General features: G+C 40.2%; 1 protein-coding gene across 6 annotated transcripts in view; it reads right to left on the bottom strand.

Annotated features, from left to right (window-relative positions):
• Window positions 1-22,192, bottom strand: part of LOC121727815 (autophagy-related protein 23-like) — a 57,917-nt gene that overhangs the window by 2,437 nt on the left and 33,288 nt on the right. For 3 of the 6 annotated variants that reach the window (XM_042115822.1, XM_042115819.1, XM_042115821.1), the window contains exons 5-21: window positions 14,573-14,930; window positions 13,228-13,383; window positions 12,791-12,973; window positions 12,150-12,274; window positions 11,452-11,611; window positions 10,976-11,068; window positions 10,688-10,812; window positions 10,090-10,231; window positions 9,503-9,679; window positions 9,069-9,200; window positions 8,795-8,932; window positions 8,400-8,562; window positions 5,584-8,046; window positions 4,855-4,956; window positions 3,527-3,642; window positions 2,761-2,890; window positions 187-288 (exon numbers count right to left, since the gene is read on the bottom strand). In XM_042115822.1, coding sequence (XP_041971756.1) covers window positions 187-288; window positions 2,761-2,890; window positions 3,527-3,642; window positions 4,855-4,956; window positions 5,584-8,046; window positions 8,400-8,562; window positions 8,795-8,932; window positions 9,069-9,200; window positions 9,503-9,679; window positions 10,090-10,231; window positions 10,688-10,812; window positions 10,976-11,068; window positions 11,452-11,611; window positions 12,150-12,274; window positions 12,791-12,973; window positions 13,228-13,383; window positions 14,573-14,930 — 4,865 coding nt within the window. Of the gene's footprint in view, window positions 1-186; window positions 289-1,076; window positions 1,488-2,760; window positions 2,891-3,526; window positions 3,643-4,849; window positions 4,957-5,583; window positions 8,047-8,399; window positions 8,563-8,794; window positions 8,933-9,068; window positions 9,201-9,502; window positions 9,680-10,089; window positions 10,232-10,687; window positions 10,813-10,975; window positions 11,069-11,451; window positions 11,612-12,149; window positions 12,275-12,790; window positions 12,974-13,227; window positions 13,384-14,572; window positions 14,931-22,192 lie in introns of those variants that run through there. The other 3 variants (XM_042115820.1, XM_042115824.1, XM_042115823.1) reach the window with 3 other exon arrangements.

The raw sequence follows: 22,192 nt of genomic DNA, 5'->3' as shown, positions 1-22,192 counted from the left end.
CAACACAATTATTATTAAAATTTAGGGTGATGGATTTGTTATCATTAAGATTTTAACTGGAGAGTGGAGTTGATATTAATATTCAAATTTCAATTATTATAATAGACACAGAACATAAAATAGTCGACTTAGATTTTCTTATTTTTTGGCCTCGATAAAAAAAACTCCCCAATATCGCCAACTTACAGATATCGCCGTAGCTGTTCCGTCGCACGAACGACTCCATGGCCTTCTGCTGCAGCGACAGCGCGCGCTGCTCGTCCGGCATGTTCACGTCGCCCGCCGCCTCTGCCCCGCGTTAGACACATAAGCGCACGTCATACTTTGTGACAAGATACAGAGGGAAAAGGGTAACATTTTCAAAAAAAAAAATAGGCTAAGCTGGCACCGTAACTATTATATTTATTGAACTCACTTGAACGGGACTACAGGATGTCTCAAAAGTATGAGGAAAAATCCACACTATGCTTAAAAAGAGCTACATTTCCGTAGCAGTAGAAAAGTCATAGCGAGATTTAATAAAGTGTAGCGCCATCTGGCAATGCGTTGCATTATGTTGTTAAAGTTATGTTTTAAAGGCAAATAAATTAAATGAGAAATTGCACAATGGGGTTTGATATTATTTAGTTATTTAGATTTTTTCAGTAGCAATGGCTGACTCAGAAAAAGAAACAAAAAGGTTTGACGAAACAGCCAGTAACATAAAATTATAATATTTCAAAAACATACGATTATCTTTGGTACATAATATTCTATTTACATATCTTATTATTATTTCCCGCTTAGTATTTGTAGGTTAGATAAAGAAAATGTTAATTTTTCCTTCCTGTTATATTGACACAAAGTATGACGCGGAAAGGTAAAATACAGGGAAACAAGGCCCATCACCGATTTAGTAAAATTAGTAACATACATGCAGAAGTAAAGTTAGCACAATATTAAGACACATAGTAAACATTATATTAAAAGAAGAGCATCAAAATAAGTAGAAAAGTTCTTTTAGAATTTATTATCTATTAATAAAACAAATCTTGACAACATTTTCAATTTTATTGTTTTTATCTAAATAGTAACGTATATTATGTATAGTTGTATTTTTTCCTTCTAACAGAGGTCACATCTTACAGGTCACACTTTATACTAGTGAACCTACCTATTATTGTTCAACATTTTTACTTATGGCAAGTTATTAGTGGCAAGAATTGACCAACAAAATAATCGATAATGATAAATGATTGACACTAAATTGAAAAATTAACACAGCAGTTTTATGAACGTTGAAACTGCACTCATAAATAAATAAAAATATGATCTGAAACGCCTAAATCATTCTGTAACAACACTAAAAATGCCTGGAACACGTCAAATTCTATGTATATAATTATATAGGTACCTAAATCGCTTAATTAAGTACAGTAAAGTAACAAGCAAAGATTAGGACATGTTAGGCGATAGTATAGGTTATGGGCCCCGATCATGCCGCCATGCTGGAATAGAAAGCGAACACTTACATGCTTTCAATGTCATGTTAGAACAAGGCCTATACGACTTTTTTCAAGTCTTTACAAAGAACTTTATGCCCGTACTAATTTATATAGGTAATTAAATACTAAAAAGTTAACCCCTTTGCTAATAAAAAATACAGCGAATAAATATACGAAGTCTTCATGTCTTAGGTGGGATTTCACCAAACACACATAAAACTTAGTTTTATAAAACTTAGTTCCCATTGAATGCGTTCCTGCTGCGACGTAAATCTCGTTTTGTTTCGCGATTATTAAATCTAAGTTTACGTGACGTCACGCGATTATTTTACATGTTTTCATCATTTTAAAGCCTTTTCACGTTAATTTAACCACAAAATAGCAAGAAACAATACATAAACTAACAAATGCATGTGTCAAAACTGTCATCTTGACATTTCTTTTGTCTATGTTTTTCGTTCCGCCATGACAGGGCTTGAACGGGTTTTATGACGTTAAACTTCGGACTTTGGGCGTTCAAAAGATAAAACTCGGATTTGCTGTGAACGCGTTCAGTTTATGCTGGTGAAATGCATTTCGATGCTATGATCGCGTTTATACGTTTTGAACCGGTTCAGAGTGCTTTGAACGCGTTCCATTTCTTTGGTGAAATCGCCCCTTAATCTGAGATATTCGAAGAGTCAACTGAATTGATAGTGGACAGCAGCCCTTGAATCAAACGCCGCTGCGTGAACGAATTTTTAATCAGAAAAATCCATATCCAAATCAATACGGTTTATGAATAATTTAAACGATTTATTCAATAATAATGATAATGCTGTGGCGCTGCTACGTCTCTACGGTTAAACCGGTGAACCGATTCTGATGAAATTTAGTATGGATTTACTCTGAGTCCTGAAAAAGGACATAAGACAATTTTTACCCCGAAAAAATTAGGTTCCCGCGCGACAAACCAACTTCAGCGCAACGATGTTACGGTATAATCTAGTATCGTATAATTTTACTAATTTGATAAACAAATACCTCGTTAATTTTGTACAGTTGTCGTCTTAAAAAGTGAATGAGTTAGTTAAAAATTCGTATAACAAAATATTTTACAACATAAAATGCAGTTTATCCGCGTTAAGCTCAATGAGAGGCTTCAGTATAAAATATGTCAAAACTGACTTTACACATACTTAGAGTCGGGCTAAACGAAAAATGTACGGTTATTTTGACACTTATGGCTTTGCAGAGTTGACACCAATATACTATTACTTTGCTAAACTAAACTAACCTGTGGTTATTGGTGATGCTCTGGTGTTCCTCGGTGCTGGTGGTTTGGTGAAAGATGTGGTCATGCCGTTGGTGGTAGTTTCTGATAGACCGTTCTTGATGGTGGTTGTGGTGGTAGTTGGTGTTTGCACCTGGGGAGGCCCAAGTTGGAGCATCAGCAGTTTAGATACAAGTGGAACAATCGTACATAGTTGCAACAAGAAAATGGGAATAAAAAAACCGAAGTTATTGTTAATTTTTAAATAAAGAATCCGCCATTTTTATTTTTTATTTTGTGCCATTCTCACAGGAAACACGAATCTAACGAATCTTCTGAATGTCATACATTAAGCCATTAAAGGCAGCAGGAAGTGCCACAGAATTTTACATACGTACCTACTATCAGAGAAGTTGATTCAGGCAAATGGCGTCCCAACATTATTTGGTCGCATTTTGGCAAACCCAGCCGACCATGAAGCTCTTTGTTTTAGCTTCGTGCAGCCGACAGATCACGAATTACAATTATTGAATTGACGTAGTCCAACTTATCCAACCAAATGACGTAGGTCCGTCAACATTCTTTGAATCAATTTCTACGATGGTACATACTCTTAACAAACATAACCCTCCTTCTAGAGTAGTCGGGTAAAAATAAACATCAATTTTTCTTTTAGCTTTATGGTAATCGTTATGCTATGACGGCACTGCTTTCCAAGCCACATAGCACAGAATAATGTCTGAAAAATGAAAATGCGGTCCAACTCGATGGGGCTCGACATAATGCCTACCTGCGGCCACTCGGCGACGGGCGTCGTGGCGGGCGACTGCTTGGCCGCCTTCGCCGCGTTCTCGATGCTCTCTATCAGCGACTTCACCGACAACCGCGAGTCCTGCCTGCTTACTCCTGAAACGGGTAGTGTTAGGTTAGATTAGTAAAATGCCGGTGGGGGAAGTGGTGAAACAGGCCCTAAGAATATAGTCTAATTTATTGAAGATTTTGACACCGAGCTTCGTTAGATATCTATTAATTTTGCATTTAATTAAAGTTAGGTGATCATTAAATGTCTCTGAATGCGGCCGTAAGTTAGGTCAATTATTATTTACTAGTACGTATTGCAACGTTGCTTGGCATTGAGTTGCATATTTAAATCAACCATTCTTTGGAGCAGCTGTTTTAGGTGTCCAATATGAATCTGGGGGCACGGGAGTGCCTCCGCCAAGATGAGCCAAGCGAAGCGCGCAAGGGCACAACCTACCTTTTCTCGAAACGTTTCGTCGTATTTTTGAACCCTTGGTTTGAAAATTGCCAGATAGTTGAAATATCTTTGAAAAAATCGGTGGCTTGGCCATTTTGTTATTCGTCAGGGCTTTGAACTTAATAATATACCGTAACTAATGATAAATGGCCAGGCCACCGATTTTGACTAATGTGTAAAAGTTTTTAGATTCTTCTCGTGCGGCTGACACATTATAATATTATTATCAAATATTTTGCCGCGCTTTAGTGTAAAATTAAGGTTTTTAGATGTAGGGCTGAGTATGTAAGGTTAGAAACTTGGCTCTACTTTTTGACACGACGAACTATAATATTATTATGTTCTCATCTTGGCAACATTTTTACATGAAAATGTTTTTGGTGGGATATTAATTACTTAATAGTAATTAAATGACGATTTTGACATAAGCCTCATATATTATCTTCATTAAATTGAAGTTTAATCAACATTAATGTCTCTGAGTAGGGCATGTAGGGCCAACCCACACGTACCACAACCACACCACGTCGCAGCGACAAAATGCCATCAAGCAGTGGTTACGTGTAAATGGTGTCGCTGCAGCTTTTTGTAGTTGCGTTGTGGTACCGACAAAATGTCGACGTTGTTCGAAAGTCAATGAAATGGAGGGGGGGGGAGAGCGCGGGCAGTGTGCGCGCATTGTCATTGTCATTGCATCGACGCAACGTTGTGGTTGCGATTTGGTTGGCCACTAGTTCGCTTGTGGTTGCGATGTGGTCGCCGGTCGGTATCACAGAAGCGGTTGAGAAGTAAGGCATTAGCATATAGACAGCTCTATAGCTGTCTCTGTCACACAGGGGCCTGTTGTCTCTGTCACACACCTTTATTGCGCCTGTGCGAGGCGGCGGAGGCCATGATGTCCTGGAGAGAGGAGCTGCACAGCAGCGTCGGCGCTGACGGCTCTTCCGGTCGAGGCGGCATCGCTGTAAGTGTTTAGTTGATTTTGTTACTAACCAGTAGAAGTAGGATAATAAGTATGATATATGCTTTTGCTGGAAAAACTTCAATATTAACTTTAAACTAAAGTGAAATTAACATAACATTGTTATAATTATATTTCTTTTCTTATGTTTCCATTGATGATACATTTATTTCAGTAGCCTGATTTAAATGTCTGACATGATCTTGGAATGAAATTTAGCTTCCTCATGTATCTCAATTTTCATATTATGATAAGTACTGAAAAATATAAGCAAATTTTTATAAAGTTGTGATGCATTTAAATTTTGAAAAGTGCCAATAAGCCAAACTTAATGTTAAGCGTGTGATTCACTAGCTAGATACAACACATTTGAGAGTTAAAAAAATGTATTTTTAATTTTTTATTGTATGCTAGCCCATGTATCAAAGTATAACTTAAGTCTCTTAAGTCTCTAGACCTGATTTTAGTACACGTACACGAAATACACATTAAAAATTCCTCCATGAGACGAACCAATGAGTGAAAGACGGACATATGCTCCTCATGACGCATGAGTGAAAGCCACCACCATGACAATGTTATTTACACGAGTTTCACACTGGACGTCGGTCACAAAAGCCTGACTTACGAGGTCTGGATGAGTCGTTTAGCGACCGAAGGGGGTAGGATAGTCGTTTGTGTTCCAAGGTCTTCCAGTGATAGGTCTTGCGGAGTTTCAGTGACCCGGTGTCGGGTTCCTCAGCTTTTTTACTCTGCAGAGAGTACCTCCGAGCCGGCACTGGTGGAACGTCTTCTCTGTCATTCTTCTTAGCACTTGGAGTTCTTGACAGCGATATCACTGCTTTCGTCATGGGTGCCATTTCTTTGACGATCTCCTGCGAACTGATCGATTTCCGCTCATGGTTCTTTGTCCTTTTTGGCTTTCTGGGCACCTTCAGTATTTCTTCCCGATCGATTGAGAGTTCATCCAGTTTTGGCGTTTGGTTTGATATTTTGTCGTCGTCTGCCACATTAGCTGGGGGACCTGGGGGTGTTATCGGTTCTCCTATTTCCTCGTATAGGTTTTCCTGTTCCGCTTCCATTTTAATGTAATCGTTAGGTTTAACAAAAGTCTGCGCGGTGTTTATAACAAACGGTACGTTATCCATTGGTTGGTAATATTTGTTATCGACGAGCCATTCTGGACTTCTGGGTAGTTTGCTCACCGGTCTTATTGTTGTTGGCGAAGCTCTACTTTTATTTGAAGAAGTGGATTTAGAGCTTTTTAAACTCTCATTAGATGAGCTCTTTTTCAACGATAGAGCGCCTACCATGTGTTTCAGTCTACTGTTCTTTTGATAAATACCTTTGGATTTATTAGAATCCTCGTTCTTATTATCTTCTATTGTCTCATTCGTTTGTACTTGGTCTATATCATCGTAGTAAATTGTTCCCTTTGGTTGTTCCTTTCGTTCTTGATGTATTGCGTTGTTAGGTTTGAAAAATATTGGCTGTATTAACACAGGACTTAGAATTATAGGTGAAGGTACTTTGTTAATGTTAGAATTTACTATATTTACTGGAGCTAAAATAGCTTTAAATGTTCTATTTTTAATGCTAGATGGCTCAATGCTAGGAGGCTCAACATTAGTTGGCTGTACTACATTAGTATCACTATGTACTTCTTTGGGCATGAGATCACTTATAACTGTATTTATTTTTAGATGATAACTGACACTATCTTCTGATTTTACGTCGAGCGACTCCTGATTATCAGATAAGCTATTTGACACATTTAAATCATTTTTTATATCTGGCACATTTTTACTTTCACTGTTTTCTTTTGTCGATTCATAGCTTTGTTTCAAATCACTTTCTAAAACACTATGACTTTCATCATCTAAAATTTCAGGACTATTTTTGTCATGTTCATCGTAAGCTGGTAATTTACTATCGTTTTTATGACTGTCATTAATTTTAGATGCTGAAATAATTTCCTCTTTGACTGTGTCGTTTGGCATAATGGGTTTCAATATTTTTTCATTATCAAAATTTTCTTCATTGGACTTTAATTTTTCGTCAGCTGTCGCTGAGTTTTCCACTTTATGTTGCTCGTCGTTAATAAACTCATCATGATTCCCTGTTATTCTGTCTAAAGCAGCTTTAAAATTTTCTTTTAATTCCTCATTTACTTTTTTCAAGTCGGTTTCAATATTGTCACTAGGATACAAGTGGGTAAAAGGCGTTCTTTCTGTATAACTTAATTTACGTTTTGGTTCATCAGGTAAAGTTGATTCATTTTTTAGCCCAGTTCTATCTGTTTTATAATCTTTATCATCATTGTAAAGCAAATCGTCATCTTCAAACTTTGGTTCGTCGTTCAGTGATACACATTTACTTCTTTTAAGAATGCTTTTATGATTTCTTCTAGCTAGAGATGAGAAAACACTATCTGATCCTTCCGAGAATAAAGAATTTTCACTGGCATTGTACGTACCACTTAAGAACTCTATACTAGTAGCCTCTTTTAAAGCATTTTTAAACTCTGTGTTAGTATTAAGGCAATCAGTACTGTACGATTTAGGTTTACAGTTATACAGCTCAGAAGATTTAGTTTTAAACTTCGTTATTTCACACGGGTCTTGGACTAGATCTGTTTCTGATTTTGTTACAAAGTCATTATCAACAATGGGATCCACATCCAAAGCATTCTGTCTTTTGAGTTTTTGCCTTTTAATATCTTTGCTTTCATTTTCAAAGGATGAGAGGTTTTCACAGGACGTATCTCTATTCAGTTCTGATGTATCGGATAGTTTACTGTCGTCGTCATTTGTTTCGTCTAAAGTTACGTTTTCTATTGAATATTTATAATCACTTTGGGTTTTATCTTTGGGACCCGTACTACCATTTTGTTTAAAGAAAGCTTGATCGACTATACTCGAGTCTTTGTTTATATCAGTCGTGCTATGTACTCTGGATATATATCTAGTTCTTATATTTTTAAATATATCTTTTGACGAATCACTGGGAGAGTCCACACTGTCTACACTACACGAGTTTCTTCCTTCGCAATCGTTTTGGCAACTTTCCATAGATTCGGACCTGTCAAAACCTGTTTTGGTACATCAAATGAGATTAGAATTACATTTAAATACAAGTTACGTAAGACGAATGATGTCGCATTCTGTTAGTTCTATGGACGCGACTACATCGAAGCCTTACATAGAAATTAGTGCGTACTAATGTTGTTAATTCTGATATTTTTTATCAATATACGTCTATATCTAAAAATCCTTTATCATGCAAATAAAAAAAAAACTGTGTTCTGCGTGCACAGCCAAGAAATCTACAACACCACTGGCTGACCAAATATGTACAAAATCAAATTTAGAATAGAAACTAGCCAATCAGATTTTTATAGTCAGCCAGCCCTCAAATCTACACATGCCATAGACAATTTTTTACCTTTGATCGAGTGTATTTGGTCTTCCAACATCCGGATGCGGTCCCTGGAGGCCTTGTTTTCGGATACCAGCCTTTCCAGCTCCCTTTGGGCTTCGGTCTTGAAGTCGTTGGCCACTCGTACGGTCATCAACAGGTCGCTTTGGAATTGTTTCCATTCCGCCTCCTATTGGGCACAAATTATGGATTTAGATAGATAGATACAACAGTCGCAAAATCAGACGTGTTATTTATTTGACTCGTCTTTCTGTCTGTTCGTGGCCTCGTAGCATCTAAACGGCAGGGCCAATTTTTTGTTTGAAAGTTGACACGATCAAGAGTGTTTCGTAGTATTATTAATCATCATCAGCGCGCTCACTGCTGGAAATTTTCCACGGTTTATTGCTACCTCTACTCACATCTCTCTCCCTGTCCCTCGCGAGCTGCGCGGTCTTGGCGCGCGCGTCCTGCAGTTGCCGCTCGAGCTCGGCGGTCCGCGCTAGCGCCTCGCCCGCGCGACTCATCAGCGCCAGCTTCTCGTCGCTGACCACCTGCACCTGGAGAACACCATCAAAATCGTACTAGTTCTTTTGCAGGGTAAGCGTAAAATAACGATAAAATGCAAGTCACATTTTTCGGACTTCGGACTTCTGTCAAAAATCTTCAGACGCGTGCATATTTTGGTGTTTATACCTGTATCTGTAAATCAGCAGCGCTGGCCTGCAGTGCGGTGAGTTCGGCCGCAAGCGCCGCTTTTTCTTGCCTTAAAGCCTCAAGTTGAAACTCCAGCTCCGATATTGTGGACTTGGCATTGTTGCGAGATACCTAAATACATTATGAGTTAGTTTCATTCTTGATTCCTTTGACAAAGTTGCCTATAAAAGTAGTTAATAACAACGACGGTTTTTTTGTGAGGTTGCCACACCAGAGTTACAATTCTGGTTGATTTAGCTCCATATTTTTGTTAAATATTCTTCTATTCATCCGTGTAAGTACCTACTTTCATTGTAAGTATATCGTTCCTTTGTTTCTCATTATCTTTATAACGGTTTTTACACGCGGCACGCCTATAAAGCTACAGCACATGATAATATTAATTAGGCATTTGAATAATTTTGTAAACTCACAAGCGCATCATCATGTAATTTCCGCGCATCCGAGTGTGCGCGGTCGAGCTGCCGCTGCGCGTGCGCGAGTCGCTCGGCGAGCTGCTGCGCGCGCGCCGCCGCCGCGTCCGCCTCACGCCGCGCTGCCGCCGCGCCAGCCGCCTCCGCCGCCGCAGCGCCTTCAGCTGCGCCCGCCAACTGGGGACGGGTTAGAAAGAGATAAATATTTAGTAAGAAAGAGACTGAAATAAGATAGTGAATAATGTAGTGCAATAAGCCAATTGGTGTAGCGAGAAGTATTAGTAGCCACGAATCAAAACTATTTTGGGGCCCACAAGTCACAAGTCATGGAATTTTTCAAAACTAATTTAGGTTTGGGCTTGGAATCCCTCATAATAAGGGTTTTCACTTTTCTGTATTTCTTATGTCACTAAAGTCTAAACCGTCGTTCGACACTCCATAATTATTATAGGTGGACTTTTTCTCTTTCTACTTTCTTTTCGGAACACGGCTTACAGATCGCTGTCTTATTGGGACACACATGACACAGCAAACACCCACTTTAACAGAGCCTGTTACTAGCCGTCGCATTCCAATTTCCAGCTCACCTGCGCCTTGGCGGCGTCGAGCAGGTCGGAGAGCGTGTTGACCTGATGCTGACGCGCCGCCGCCACCTCGCGCGCCGCCCCCGCCTCGCCCTCCGCGCGCCGCCGCCCCTCCTCCGCCCGCTCCACTGTCAGCTCCAGAGACCTGCGACAAGAAATATTGAGTTCGTGACCCCATAATAATGACTATAAAGGTGATCGCACGTGTGTCCGCCACCGCACGCGCCGTACGTGCCGCATCCCAGAATTCATTGTATGAATTGACGTCACGAAATGCGGCGCACACAGAGCGTAAGGTGCGGACAGATGTGTGGACCTTTTACAATGAACTTTTTATAAGACCCGGTCGAGAAAGAGATAAAAAACGATGAGTTTTAGGAACGTAGAAATTCCTACATGGGCCTATTGCTTCTTGTCTCTTTCATTCTTGTACGACGTGTCACGTGACAGAACAGTGATAGCGATTATATTAATGCTACGTTCTACGCGGGTGAACTATAGTTTTTCCATGGTCATCAATAGATAAAAAAATATCCAGCCGAGCACAGAACCCTTTTGGAAATCGGTTAAAAAAGGCTGAAAGCGATAAAACTTCTAGTACCTTATTTTGTCAGCCAACGCTTCATTTTCTTTGGTTTTCTCTTCTACAGCTGCTTTGGCTTCGTTCAGGTCGGCCTCTAGTTGCTCCTGCTTACTTAGTAACATCTGTTTCTCTTCTTGAGCAGCCTGTAAAATACAACAGTCCATTAGGCCCGATTATTCTTTAAAGTTGCACACACAAAAGTATACCAAAAAAAGAAAGGCGTGAGTGAAGAAAGAGGGGAGTCTAATGGCATAGTATGTTTTGGTCAAAAATCTTTTAAGGATTATATTTTTTCAAGAATTATACCTTAAGTACAGCATACAGCTGTTGATCAGTCTCCTCAGTGTCGAGGGTCTCCTGTTCAGAGCCGTCCCGGAGCAACGCGTGGAGGGTGTCCACCTGAAATAATATAGCAAAAAGTTGATGTCAAGGAAGGCCAGTCTGAGTTATTGCTACTTGTTTGTCAAAATTACTCGACAAACAGATCTTAGATAGTCATACGGACAACGACAAAAAGTTATGAAGCATTTTGCTAAATCGTTATTCGACACGCATTTTGCGGATGCGGCGTCAGTATGCTTACGACATTGTACCCTCAGAACTGTGCATGGTGAATGGTTCCTCACACCTGCAGGGTAATGTATGTATGCAACAAGCATTTGGCAGAATTATTACATATACAATGTTTCTGACAATCAGCATAAATTTACAACATCTGCTGTTAAACATCAGCTGCATTGCTGTCTCAAGAGTCAAGATACATATTCATCCGCAGCGCTGACCTTGGTCCGGCTGTCCTCCAGCTTCTCCGTCTGGCGGCACAGCGACTCCAGCAGCACCTGCTTCTCGTCAGCCAGCCGCTCGTTGTCGGCGTGCGCGTCCGCCAGCTGGCTCTGAAGGTCGGCCAACTCCGCCAGCGTCGCTTGGAGTTCCTCGTTCGTGCTGTGAAGATAATTCGTCCATGAGTGAAGTAAGAGTCATATTATTGTTGTGTTTATAAACTGAAAGTTTAAGTAGAAGTGGTTTCGTTTGTAAACTGAGACTCCCTTTTGTCTACTACTACTATATTAATGTCAAACTTGTACTGTACTAAAGTAAATCGCTTGAGAGCCACTTTGATAGGAGCTTTACGCAACTAATTGAATACATTGTGATTTATTTATAATAAATACGAGTAGGTGTGTAAAACCCCGGCATTTATGGGCATATCTCAAACTGGTGAATAACGTACTTTCCCAATTTTTGTTGTCATAGTAATCGTCACATTTCTATTATTGACAATAATTTAATATTAAATAGCTTCCATAAAAAAATCAAAATAATCCCTGAGCACGTAATAAACGGTCCCAAGTTTCATCATTCGGCAGGGTGATTACCCATTATATAATGTATCTTACAACAGCAATGCAACATGCGAACGAGATGATATTGTGCAGATTTTGCAGCATAAATTCAGATTAAAATTGTCTTGAAAGGTCACCTGTAATGGTGCTCCTCCATCTGCAGGATGCGGTCCTGCAGGCAGGCCACGGACACCTCGCTGAGGGAGGCGGACGAGTGCTTGTCCCACTCCGGCGTGCTCGCCTCGCCGCTGTCGCCCTCGCCCTGAAATATCGCACCATTTAGCATTCAAGGTCAACCGAATTTTTCAGCAAAATTTCATGAGTATAAAGTTTGGCAAGCGAATTATTCAAATATTCTATAATTCACTTGCCAAAGTATAAATAGGCATTCAGGCCAACACGGCATATCTATCCTTATTCCTTTGCTGTCCATTAATGACAACAGTTGCTTCTTTCCATCTACTTCCTCTCCTAGAAGTCCAAGTAACTATCTATGATGATATCGTAACAACATGCTACGTTGCGCGACTATGCTATCATCCTAATCCTTCAAGTAGATCTCCAAGCATGATGGCACACCACCAGTCACCATCGACAACGGAACGTCACTGAATAGCGTCATAGTAAATTGCGTGTAACGTCCCGGTGACGGTAGCGGCACCAAGCATCATCGCACACCACCAGTCACCACCGACAACGGAACGTCACTGTATAGCGTCATAGTAAATTGCGTGTAACGTCCCGGTGACGGTAGCGGCACGTCGTAGCCAGTACTCACGTTGTGCGCGAGCGCGATGGAGGCGGGCGCGGAGGAGTGCATGCGGCGCGGCGCCGGCAGCAGCAGCTGGCGCTTCTCGCTGTCCGACAGCGGCGAGTGCGCCACGCCGCGCAGCCGCGCCCGCAGCGCGCCGTTCTCGTCCGCCAGACGTGCTAACAGCGCGCCCCGGCATACTTCCTCACTCTGAAACACGGATATCAACGATAAAAATGCTGATCATCAGCTTAGATATGGTCAAATATCTTGGAATTAACCACGTGAATCAAATGCTTCCCACAAATTGGTTTGCCTGGGTTAAAAAATGCTGTCGCAAAATATTGCCCTTGTTGCGTCCACGTCCCACGACATTTTTTATTTAGAAAGCTCTATTCATCTAAACATATTATATCATAATAATGTGCATGCCTCTTCTCCTAAGCTATTTGTCACTTTCATACCTTGATCCGATCTAACTCGGCCCTCAGGCGGTCCGCCTCGCCAGCTCGCTCGGCCAGCTCGTCGACCCTCGCCTGCAGCTGCGCCCGCTCCATGCTGCTCGCCTCCAGCTGCCGCCGGAGAGACTCCAGCTCCTGCAGACCGGAGGTCAGGGAGGCCTGGAAATTTACAATGTCTTAGTTTAAACTTTAATTCACGTCAAAAATAACCCTTACAATGACCAAAATAGTGGGACCTGACAAGGAATTAATAGAAATGTTGAAACTTGAATAACTTTTATGACGTCATACTCGTACTTGCCAATTTTTGTGTATCTAGCCTTGCACGAATAGTTTACCAAGAACAAATTTTCTGGACTATTCTCAACAGAACTATCTGTGTACAAGTACTAACCGCTACTGATGGATTGACCCATATGCAATGTTTATGCACTGTAGATAAACTTTGTGTAAACAAACAAATCACTAACTAATTAAACTATGGATAGAAAGGTTATAAAACTATTACTTAATTGCTGACTAGCTATCTAGAATCTAGAGTCTATAGTCTATACCAGGGGTCACCAATTAATTTCGCTCGGGGTCCGTTTTAAGATATGAACTTCGCGGTCCACACATTTTATAAAAAAATTATGAAACATAGGTAAGATTAGTAATTACGGAAATTACAAAGGTATTTTTTAGATATCAATGAGAAAAGTAACCATTTTCCTTAGCTAATTATCACTCTGAAGTTTGGAGTGAAATATTGGTGCAAGGTATAGATATTGACATTAAATGCTGGAGTCCTAAGATGAACGAAGATCATCTTCGAACATGCTTGGTCCGCACGCAATGGGTCGGCGGTCCGGATGCGGACCGCGGTCCGCCATTTGGTGACCCCTGGTCTATAGACTCTATACTATACTTACTAGTAAAAGCGAATCTACAAATATCTACTAAAACCTAGAAAGGGAGTAAAGGGAGTAAATAAACCTTTGCTCGCTGTAAGATTTTCATAAATGAACGATCTTGAATGGGGCGATGAAGAATCTAAAACAATGTGAAACTAAAAAATATAGAAGACGTGAAATAAAACAGTATAGTGAGTGTGGCAAAGTGCGCCTACCCGGCAAGTGCGCCATGTTGATGATTGGAGTTTTTCAATAATACTTAAATCTGTTGCATTTATCATTAAAATATGGTAAGGATTGTAACTAAAAAAAATGAATCCGGTGTCCATTTCTCTAGCAAAGGTCCGTTCTATCTTAGAAATAGCGGATCAAAAGTAAGTAAATGCGTGAGCAAAGAGGTGTGATTGAACATAAGGATCCTTTTCAACTATAACGCTATCCTTAGCTACACTCACCTCCGACGGTACTCTGGCGCGCAGCTCGACCTCCTGAAAGCCCGGCATGTGGTCGCTCAGCATCACGGGCAGACTGATGCACTCCTGCGAGCCCCGCTCTACGGAACCCGTCCCCAGCTCCTCCGCGCTGCCGTACTCGTGCCCATCCTCGAACTCCAAGCCCTCTCGCTCCGGATCCTCTAGCACCGCATTGTTGTTCCCCAAGTCCTTCTTCTTCGTCTTATTCAGCTTCTCCTTCGAGCCGAATATCTTCAGGGACTTCTCTCTCGCTGGCGCTACCTTGTGGTGCTTGGAGTCGAGGCTCGATATGGACGGAGCTCCCTTGAGGGTGGACTCCTGCTTGCCCTGGCTTGGTCCTCTACGGAACAACGATTTGAACTTCATCATCTTTGCTAACTTTGGTCGCAGTGTTCGTTTAGCATCGTTTCGTTAGGAGCTGCCGTGGGTCACTATAACTATTGGGGTTTTGAGTTACGAAGCTGTGTACTGAATACTGATACACTGAGAACGTGCAAGAACAATGCTTGGTTTAAACTTAACCCATCAATCCCCAAGCGGCAGGCGGCTGCCGCATAACAATTGAAAATCTATTGTCTGCGATACCCACGAATCCACGATGGAGGTGTTAATTTTGTTTAGGTTAAATTTTAGATTTGCGGAGAAAACACTGAATGCTATAGATTTATGATAGCAATAGTAAAGTGATTCCAGTTATAATTAAGACATTAGATAGCGAAAAATGTGACGTGAAACCACGAACTGCAAGTCTTATAACAGTTATAAGTAATGGAACTAGAATCTATGTATTCATGGGCGTACCCAGGTTCTGGGCCAGGGGCGGGCAAATTACGCAGATTCTGGGCCAGGGGGGGCAAATCAGATTTTTTATAAGCTTGGTGTTTATAAAGAATAAAAAATTAATAATTTTTAATTGTATTGCAAACAAATGGCAAAAATTCGTTACTTTTATAGATGAAAGTACTAGATAATATACTTAGTAGGGACGTCAACATGATCCAGGGGGGGGACAGCTGCCCCCCCCCCTGCCCCCCCCCCCCCCCTCGGTACGCCCATGTATGTATTATACATGTCGACGCTAATAGCACGTTCAAATAGTATTGTTTACTTTAGATAACAAACGAGATTATATTGTACGATCGATGTAAAATGATAACTATAGTTAGTATAGTATCGTAGACGATGTAAGTAGGTAGCGAAATATATATTCTAGGCTTCTAGAGTCTAGAACTGCTAAAAGCAGCAGCGTAACTAAACCATCTGTTGTCCGTGGCAAATTCTTTTGATCCCCATCATCAGTAAAAGTCGACATGTAATAAAACAGGAAGAATTTGAAAAAACATTTCTGAGATCGCGGTACCTCTTAGGTCGGGGGCCCGTAGCATTTTGCCAGTCCTACCACCCTTTTGTAACGCCACTAGCTAAAAGTCTAGCTAATTTCAAAATTTGCTACAGCGAGGTGGACTAAATTTGCCACCAATTGTTATTCATTATTGAATATTGTGAGCACATGAAAAAAATTATTAAAAACTTATGACTAATCAGTAATCACTAAACACCTATCAGTATTCACTATTAATTAGCTATGTCCACACTGTGCACCTTCATCTTCAATTTTCGTCATCAACTTTCATATTGGCGCTGGGCGCATTAAATTATTGAATGCGTTAAGGAACGCAACGCCAATATTGCCATTTTTGAAGTTTTGGATATGGTCAGAACGCATGCGTCGCGGGCATGCCTCACGTGCGCTGTTGACTGCGGCCTGCGCTATAACGCATGCCCTTGATGAACAAAAAGGCACAGTGTGGACAACTGGACATAGCTATTCAGTAACATTATTGCCCGGTTCCTGAGGTTTTTTAACTGGATTTTATAGTAATTGGGCTGAATAGTAAGGAAAATAATTGACAATCTACTGTGTAGTAAACAGTCTTACATCCCTGTACATTAAACGTATTTTCCTGTCTACAAGACGTCGAAACTAATAAACATGTTATCTACGTTACATCAATGTGTATTCAATACCTACATATTTTACATGACGTATGGTATTTACTATTTACGTTTTGCTCAGCGTAATAGATTGCGTCTGCAATTAATATTGGTATTAGTAATTAGAATGTATTACTAAAAGCAATTTTTTTACGCCAGATGGCAGCACCAGCACATACAGTAAACAGAAACTTTGTCAAACCTCGAGGTGTATATTCTCTATGACTCGAGCAAAACTTCTTGTTTAGGGTCTATACAGACGGACCGCATTTCAACTGCAATCTGCGCATTTCAAGTGGAGTTTGAATGCAGTCGACACGACTGCAATAGAACTGCAAACCAAACGCGCAGTCGGATTGCAGTTCAGTTGCAGTTGGCGTGCAGTCGTGTTTTTTTTTTATGAAATAAGGGGGGCAAACGAGCAAACGGGTCACCTGATGGAAAGCAACTTCCGTCGCCCATGGACACTCGCAGCATCAGAAGAGCTGCATGTGCGTTGCCGGCCTTTTAAGAGGGAATAGGGTAGTAGGGGAGGGTAGGGAAGGGAAGGCAATAGGGTAGGGGATTGGGCCTCCGGTAAACTCACTCACTCGGCGAAACACAGCGCAAGCGCTGTTTCACGCCGGTTTTCTGTGAGAACGTGGTATTTATCCGGTCGAGCCGGCCCATTCGTTCCGAAGCATGGCTCTCCCACGTGTGAACTGCATACCGACTGCATCCAAACTGCACCACCCCACCCGCCCGCACTAACCTTGTTTTTGCTACTGATTCCATGCGCGGGAGAGCGGAGCGTGCGGGCGGGTGGGATGGTACAGTTTGGATGCAGTCGGTATGCAGTTCACACGACTGCCCGACTGCACGCTAATTGCAACTGAACTGCAATCCGACTGCGCGTTTGGTTTGCAGTTCTATTGCAGTCGTGTCAACTGCATTCAAACTGCACTTGAACTGCAATTTGCGGTTGGATTGCAGTTGAAATGCGGTCCGTCTGTTATCTGTATAGACCCTTTCTGTCTATGCTGGTACTGCCTCTAGAGGCTAGCGTGACATTGCAGTAATATAATATCCTATTTTGTGGATTCTACAAAATGATAAAAGAAATCGTATCTTCGGCACGAAATAAATATAAATCCTACTTGCCTGCTGTTTTTCCCAAAAATCACTAAACCGACCACAAAAAGGAATAAACATATTTCAAAGAGCATATTTGATAATTACACTTTCAACTAAGTACATAATATTCCACTTTATAAGTAGCTATACCAAAATGCAACATTAGACTAAACACAAACTCCAGCAAAATCAAGGTAATGCTGACAATTTCTAAAGTACCGTCATGTAGAGACAGAAATAGCCGCCGAAAACGAGACAGAATATCAATAAGTTACGTGAGACAAATCCGTAATATTATAATAGTAAGTCACTGGCGCCAACAGTGGTGAGTGCTGACTGCTGACCAGCAATTTGGCTAGTAGGTTAACTGGCGTTGACAAAAGTAGGGTACTGATATTATGTTGATTCTTTGAAATGCATAATAAGCTGTTAGTAAAAGCATATTTTAAATTGGATTTTTTTCCATGAAATGCAATTACGTATCGGAGAGGGCCACCGGGGTACGTGGGCGGTGGGACTCCCCGGGCGGTGGAGGCCTCGTCCAGGCATACCCACTAATCCCAACAGTGCTCCTGCTTTCCGCTGGTGCGCGTCCTGGCGGCTGTCCACCATCGGTATCGGAGAGTACGCAGCGGACGGATTTTTTGCTTTGTATTGATTTCGTCTACTTAAACTATTAGGAAACACAGTGGCGAAGGCTGGTTCCTAAAAGGAAAAAAAGCAAAGCTAAAAAGCCCTAGGCCGTATAGGCAGTGGCGTAACTAAAGGGTGGCAGGGCTGGCCAAATGCCACGGGCCCCCGACCCAAAAGGCCCCGGCCCAAGAGGCTGTGAGGTCAGAACTTTTTGTTTTATTATTAACGTGACGATTTTTACTGATATAGGGCCCCATCAATTTGCCACGGGCCCCGGATGTTATAGTTACGCTACTGCGTATAGGTAGAAATTCGGATGACGAACGTCAAAATGAATGAGGTAAGAGTAGCCGATAGAAATATGGAGTTATGGAGGAACCTAATACAGGACCATTATTTACTGACGAGAAATTCATTTCAGTATGTAGGTAATAACGGCATTCTAAAAGACAGATCTTTCATCGTAGTAATAATATTATTATGAGCCTAGAGTCTAGACTTTAGACTTACACAGGTACTGGATAAAACCTAGGTTCATAAAATATAGAAGGTATTATCCATTACTTAAACACAAGATCGTGTAACTATCTATGGCTCGCTAATGGTTTTAGAAATTTCATGATCTGCTTCATTGGATGTTAAGAGCGGGAAGTTTTTTCTCGTCTGCAACTGCGAGCGAGCATCACTTAATAAATAAAAGTTTTAATGCATGGAAATCCAATGGAAGGAATGAAATCCCCCATATCTGAGCAACAGTAACCATAAATTTATAATTTTGAGGACATTTCAATTATATTAAATTTTATTTTATTACTTATTGCATTTGTTAGTTCCTCACGCCTAAAATATTTGGATACGTATGAAAATACTTTATATCCCGGGAAAGCACGATAAAATACGATTTTGTCCCGACTCCCGAAGCAGAAAACATGATGAATATAATATTATATAAGTACCTAATTGTCAAAGCTTCAGTTAAATACATAACTTCCTCCTTTTTGGAAATCAGTTTCATATAAGATAAAGAGTTTTTAAAAGGATAAAGAGACAAAGAGTCCTATTTAGCATTGAGTAGGATTAGTCACCCTATTCAATATGTAAATGGGGCCGTCCCTGTTGAGGGAGCACTGACCACACCCTACTGTAATCTATTTACAAACAATGTGACCTAGGCGCAGTATTCTTTGTATTCTTTATGGCTATTTCTCCAGATTGCAAAATTTTGTTGTCCGTACGTATAAAGTACCCGCAGAGTTACATAATAAACTTACTTTAATTAGACTTCTGTATTTTTTGTAGTAATTTAAGGTGTGATCTAACTGGGCTACTTAGGTGGAAAACTTAATTGTAAATATAATTAAAATAAATTTAACGGTCCCAAAATAGATTCCCTAGCCATGTCCCGGGAATTCTGAAAAGATGTCCCGCTCTGACAAAAACAAAGGTCACGTTAAACATAGGACAGGTTTTATATCGAAAAAAATGTACGATTCCCATGCAATAAACGAGTCTCATCAACTGGTATTTGTATAAAAATAGCATGCCTGAATAGGTAGTATAGACACTAAATTTATTTGACCTTGGTCCTTGTGCAAAAACGTAGGCGAACTTTAGTTTCAAAACACTTTATAAGGTAACTACAGAACATTGACATCAGATAGTAATTCAAATGCGTATGAAATGCCAACAAACGACCTTTAGGAATATCATCCGCTTAGAAAACATCGACAAGAGGTCTGCATTTATCTATTACTTACTTACTCAAAGAAATATTACAAATACATAATATTACATGCGTACATCTAACATTACAAACGAGAAAGTGTTCAAACCGCTGAACGTTCAAACCGCTGAACCGATTTTGCTGAAATTCGTTATGGAGATACTTTCGAGTCCCGGGTAAGGAGTAAGGATAAAGGATACACTTTTTATTCGGAAAAAATGTACGGTTCCCGCGCAATAAACGAATTTTGGCGCAACGGAGATGCGGACGTCATCTAGTTCTTAATATTTCAGATACTTTAACAAAATGAATCAACAATGGTCATGATTCAAACAATGTTAAAAAGTATATGCTTGCTAAAAAAGGGTTAAATCTGGTTTGCATCTAATCACAGGGGTTACAATTATAATTAGGTTATGAAAAGTTGTAGACCCAAAGTAAAGCCTGGGTAAAAGTGATAGAGAAAATTCTTATAAAAATATAAAATATTTTGTAATCTGTAATTGAAATCATAGCTATCCATATGGAAAAGTTCTTTCCGGTCTGATGGTTATCCTATCCGAAAACAGCAGCCAAAAGAGTTATAATATTTTCCTTTATTTTAACAAGTATAACGCCAAAGCCAGAGCAGAGGGCGCTATTAGCACTTACAGTAAATAATAATTCGAAAAAATCCGACATGTTGCACACGTTATATTGTCAGAAAAGTTGTCAAACGTCGAACAAAATTTTTTGTTCACTGTCTGTGCTGGTGCTGCCGTCTAGCGCGAAAGTAATATATCCTATTCAATAACTTCGGCAGCAAACTAACAAATCAAAAATGTTATGGGATTGATAAGGCATGATAAGGATAAAATTTATGCTAATAAGCATAACTTATAAGTTATAACAATGTCTACAAAATATCTGCAATATTTTGTAGACATCGACATTTTCTAGTTGCGATGACGTGATATTAATTTATGTCCTAAGGAGTAAGGACATACACTTAACAAGATTTATGCGTTATTGTGTATCATTTACATTGAATTCTTGGACCATGTTATAACTTGGAATTAGGTGCACCATGTTTTCATGAAGGGTGGATGGATGAATCTCACGTGAGTCTAGTCCCTTATCCACACTCCACAGATAACTTAAGAGGGAAAAAATCTGAATTCTGACACCAAATCTCATAAAGCTTTTATAAATACAAAACAAATTAAGACCTTACAAAATATACTATGCTATATCGAGCGACTTTTCTAGCCTTTTAGACAAGAACAAAACATTGTAATAATTAATAATTATATGTATGTGGCAACCGAACGGTCGGCGAAACAGGGGCAGACCCAAGAAAACGTGGCGCGACGAGCTAGACGCTGCAGACAAAGAGTGGCCAAATACAGCGAAGAATAGAGACACGTGGAAAGAGGCAGGGGAGGCCTTTCCCCAGCAGTAAGACACTAACGGCTGTTAATAATAATAATAATGTATATAACGTTTATACAAATTATAATATGTGCATACATTTGAATTTTTATTGGTAACGCTAGCGTGACGGGGTAATACCACAAACATCCACAAATTACTAAATATGTGGTCACTAAGTTATACATTTATACAGTGTTCCACAATAACTGTACCGCGTAGTCACCCTAGTGGGTGAACGACCAGCCGTGGCCGCGCTATCCTGCCTTCAATTAGTGATGGGCTCCACTATCTGGTAAATAAATCGATAACTTCCAAGAACGTGCACTTTGATTTGGTGCTTAGTTCATTCTTTAGTGGGTAAGCTATTTAAAAATGATAAGAAGATTGAAAACAGTTGATTCCATTGCAAAATCATTACCACTTCCTTACTAGAAAACGTCTATACAGAGTACAGACGTTACAGCGAGTTTACATTATTCCAATCCAGTGATCGAATCCAAAGCTGGCTACTACTAAAATAATGTAAACGGGCAATGGAATGCACTAGAATGCAATTTTGCAAAAAAAAGCGCTGGATTAGATCACTGGATTAGAATAATGTAAACCGGCTTTATATTTATACAATGATGGAAAGGTCGGAAGGAAAGGTACAGACATGGACAAAAGATTATCTAACGATAGTGTCTGACGTCTGTATGTACAGTGTGAATCTTTTTTAGGGAAAT

Source organism: Aricia agestis, chromosome 6 (genome assembly GCF_905147365.1).
Source record: "Aricia agestis chromosome 6, ilAriAges1.1, whole genome shotgun sequence".
NCBI classification, from domain to species: Eukaryota; Metazoa; Arthropoda; class Insecta; order Lepidoptera; family Lycaenidae; genus Aricia; species Aricia agestis.
This window is presented reverse-complemented; position numbering and strand designations above follow the sequence as displayed.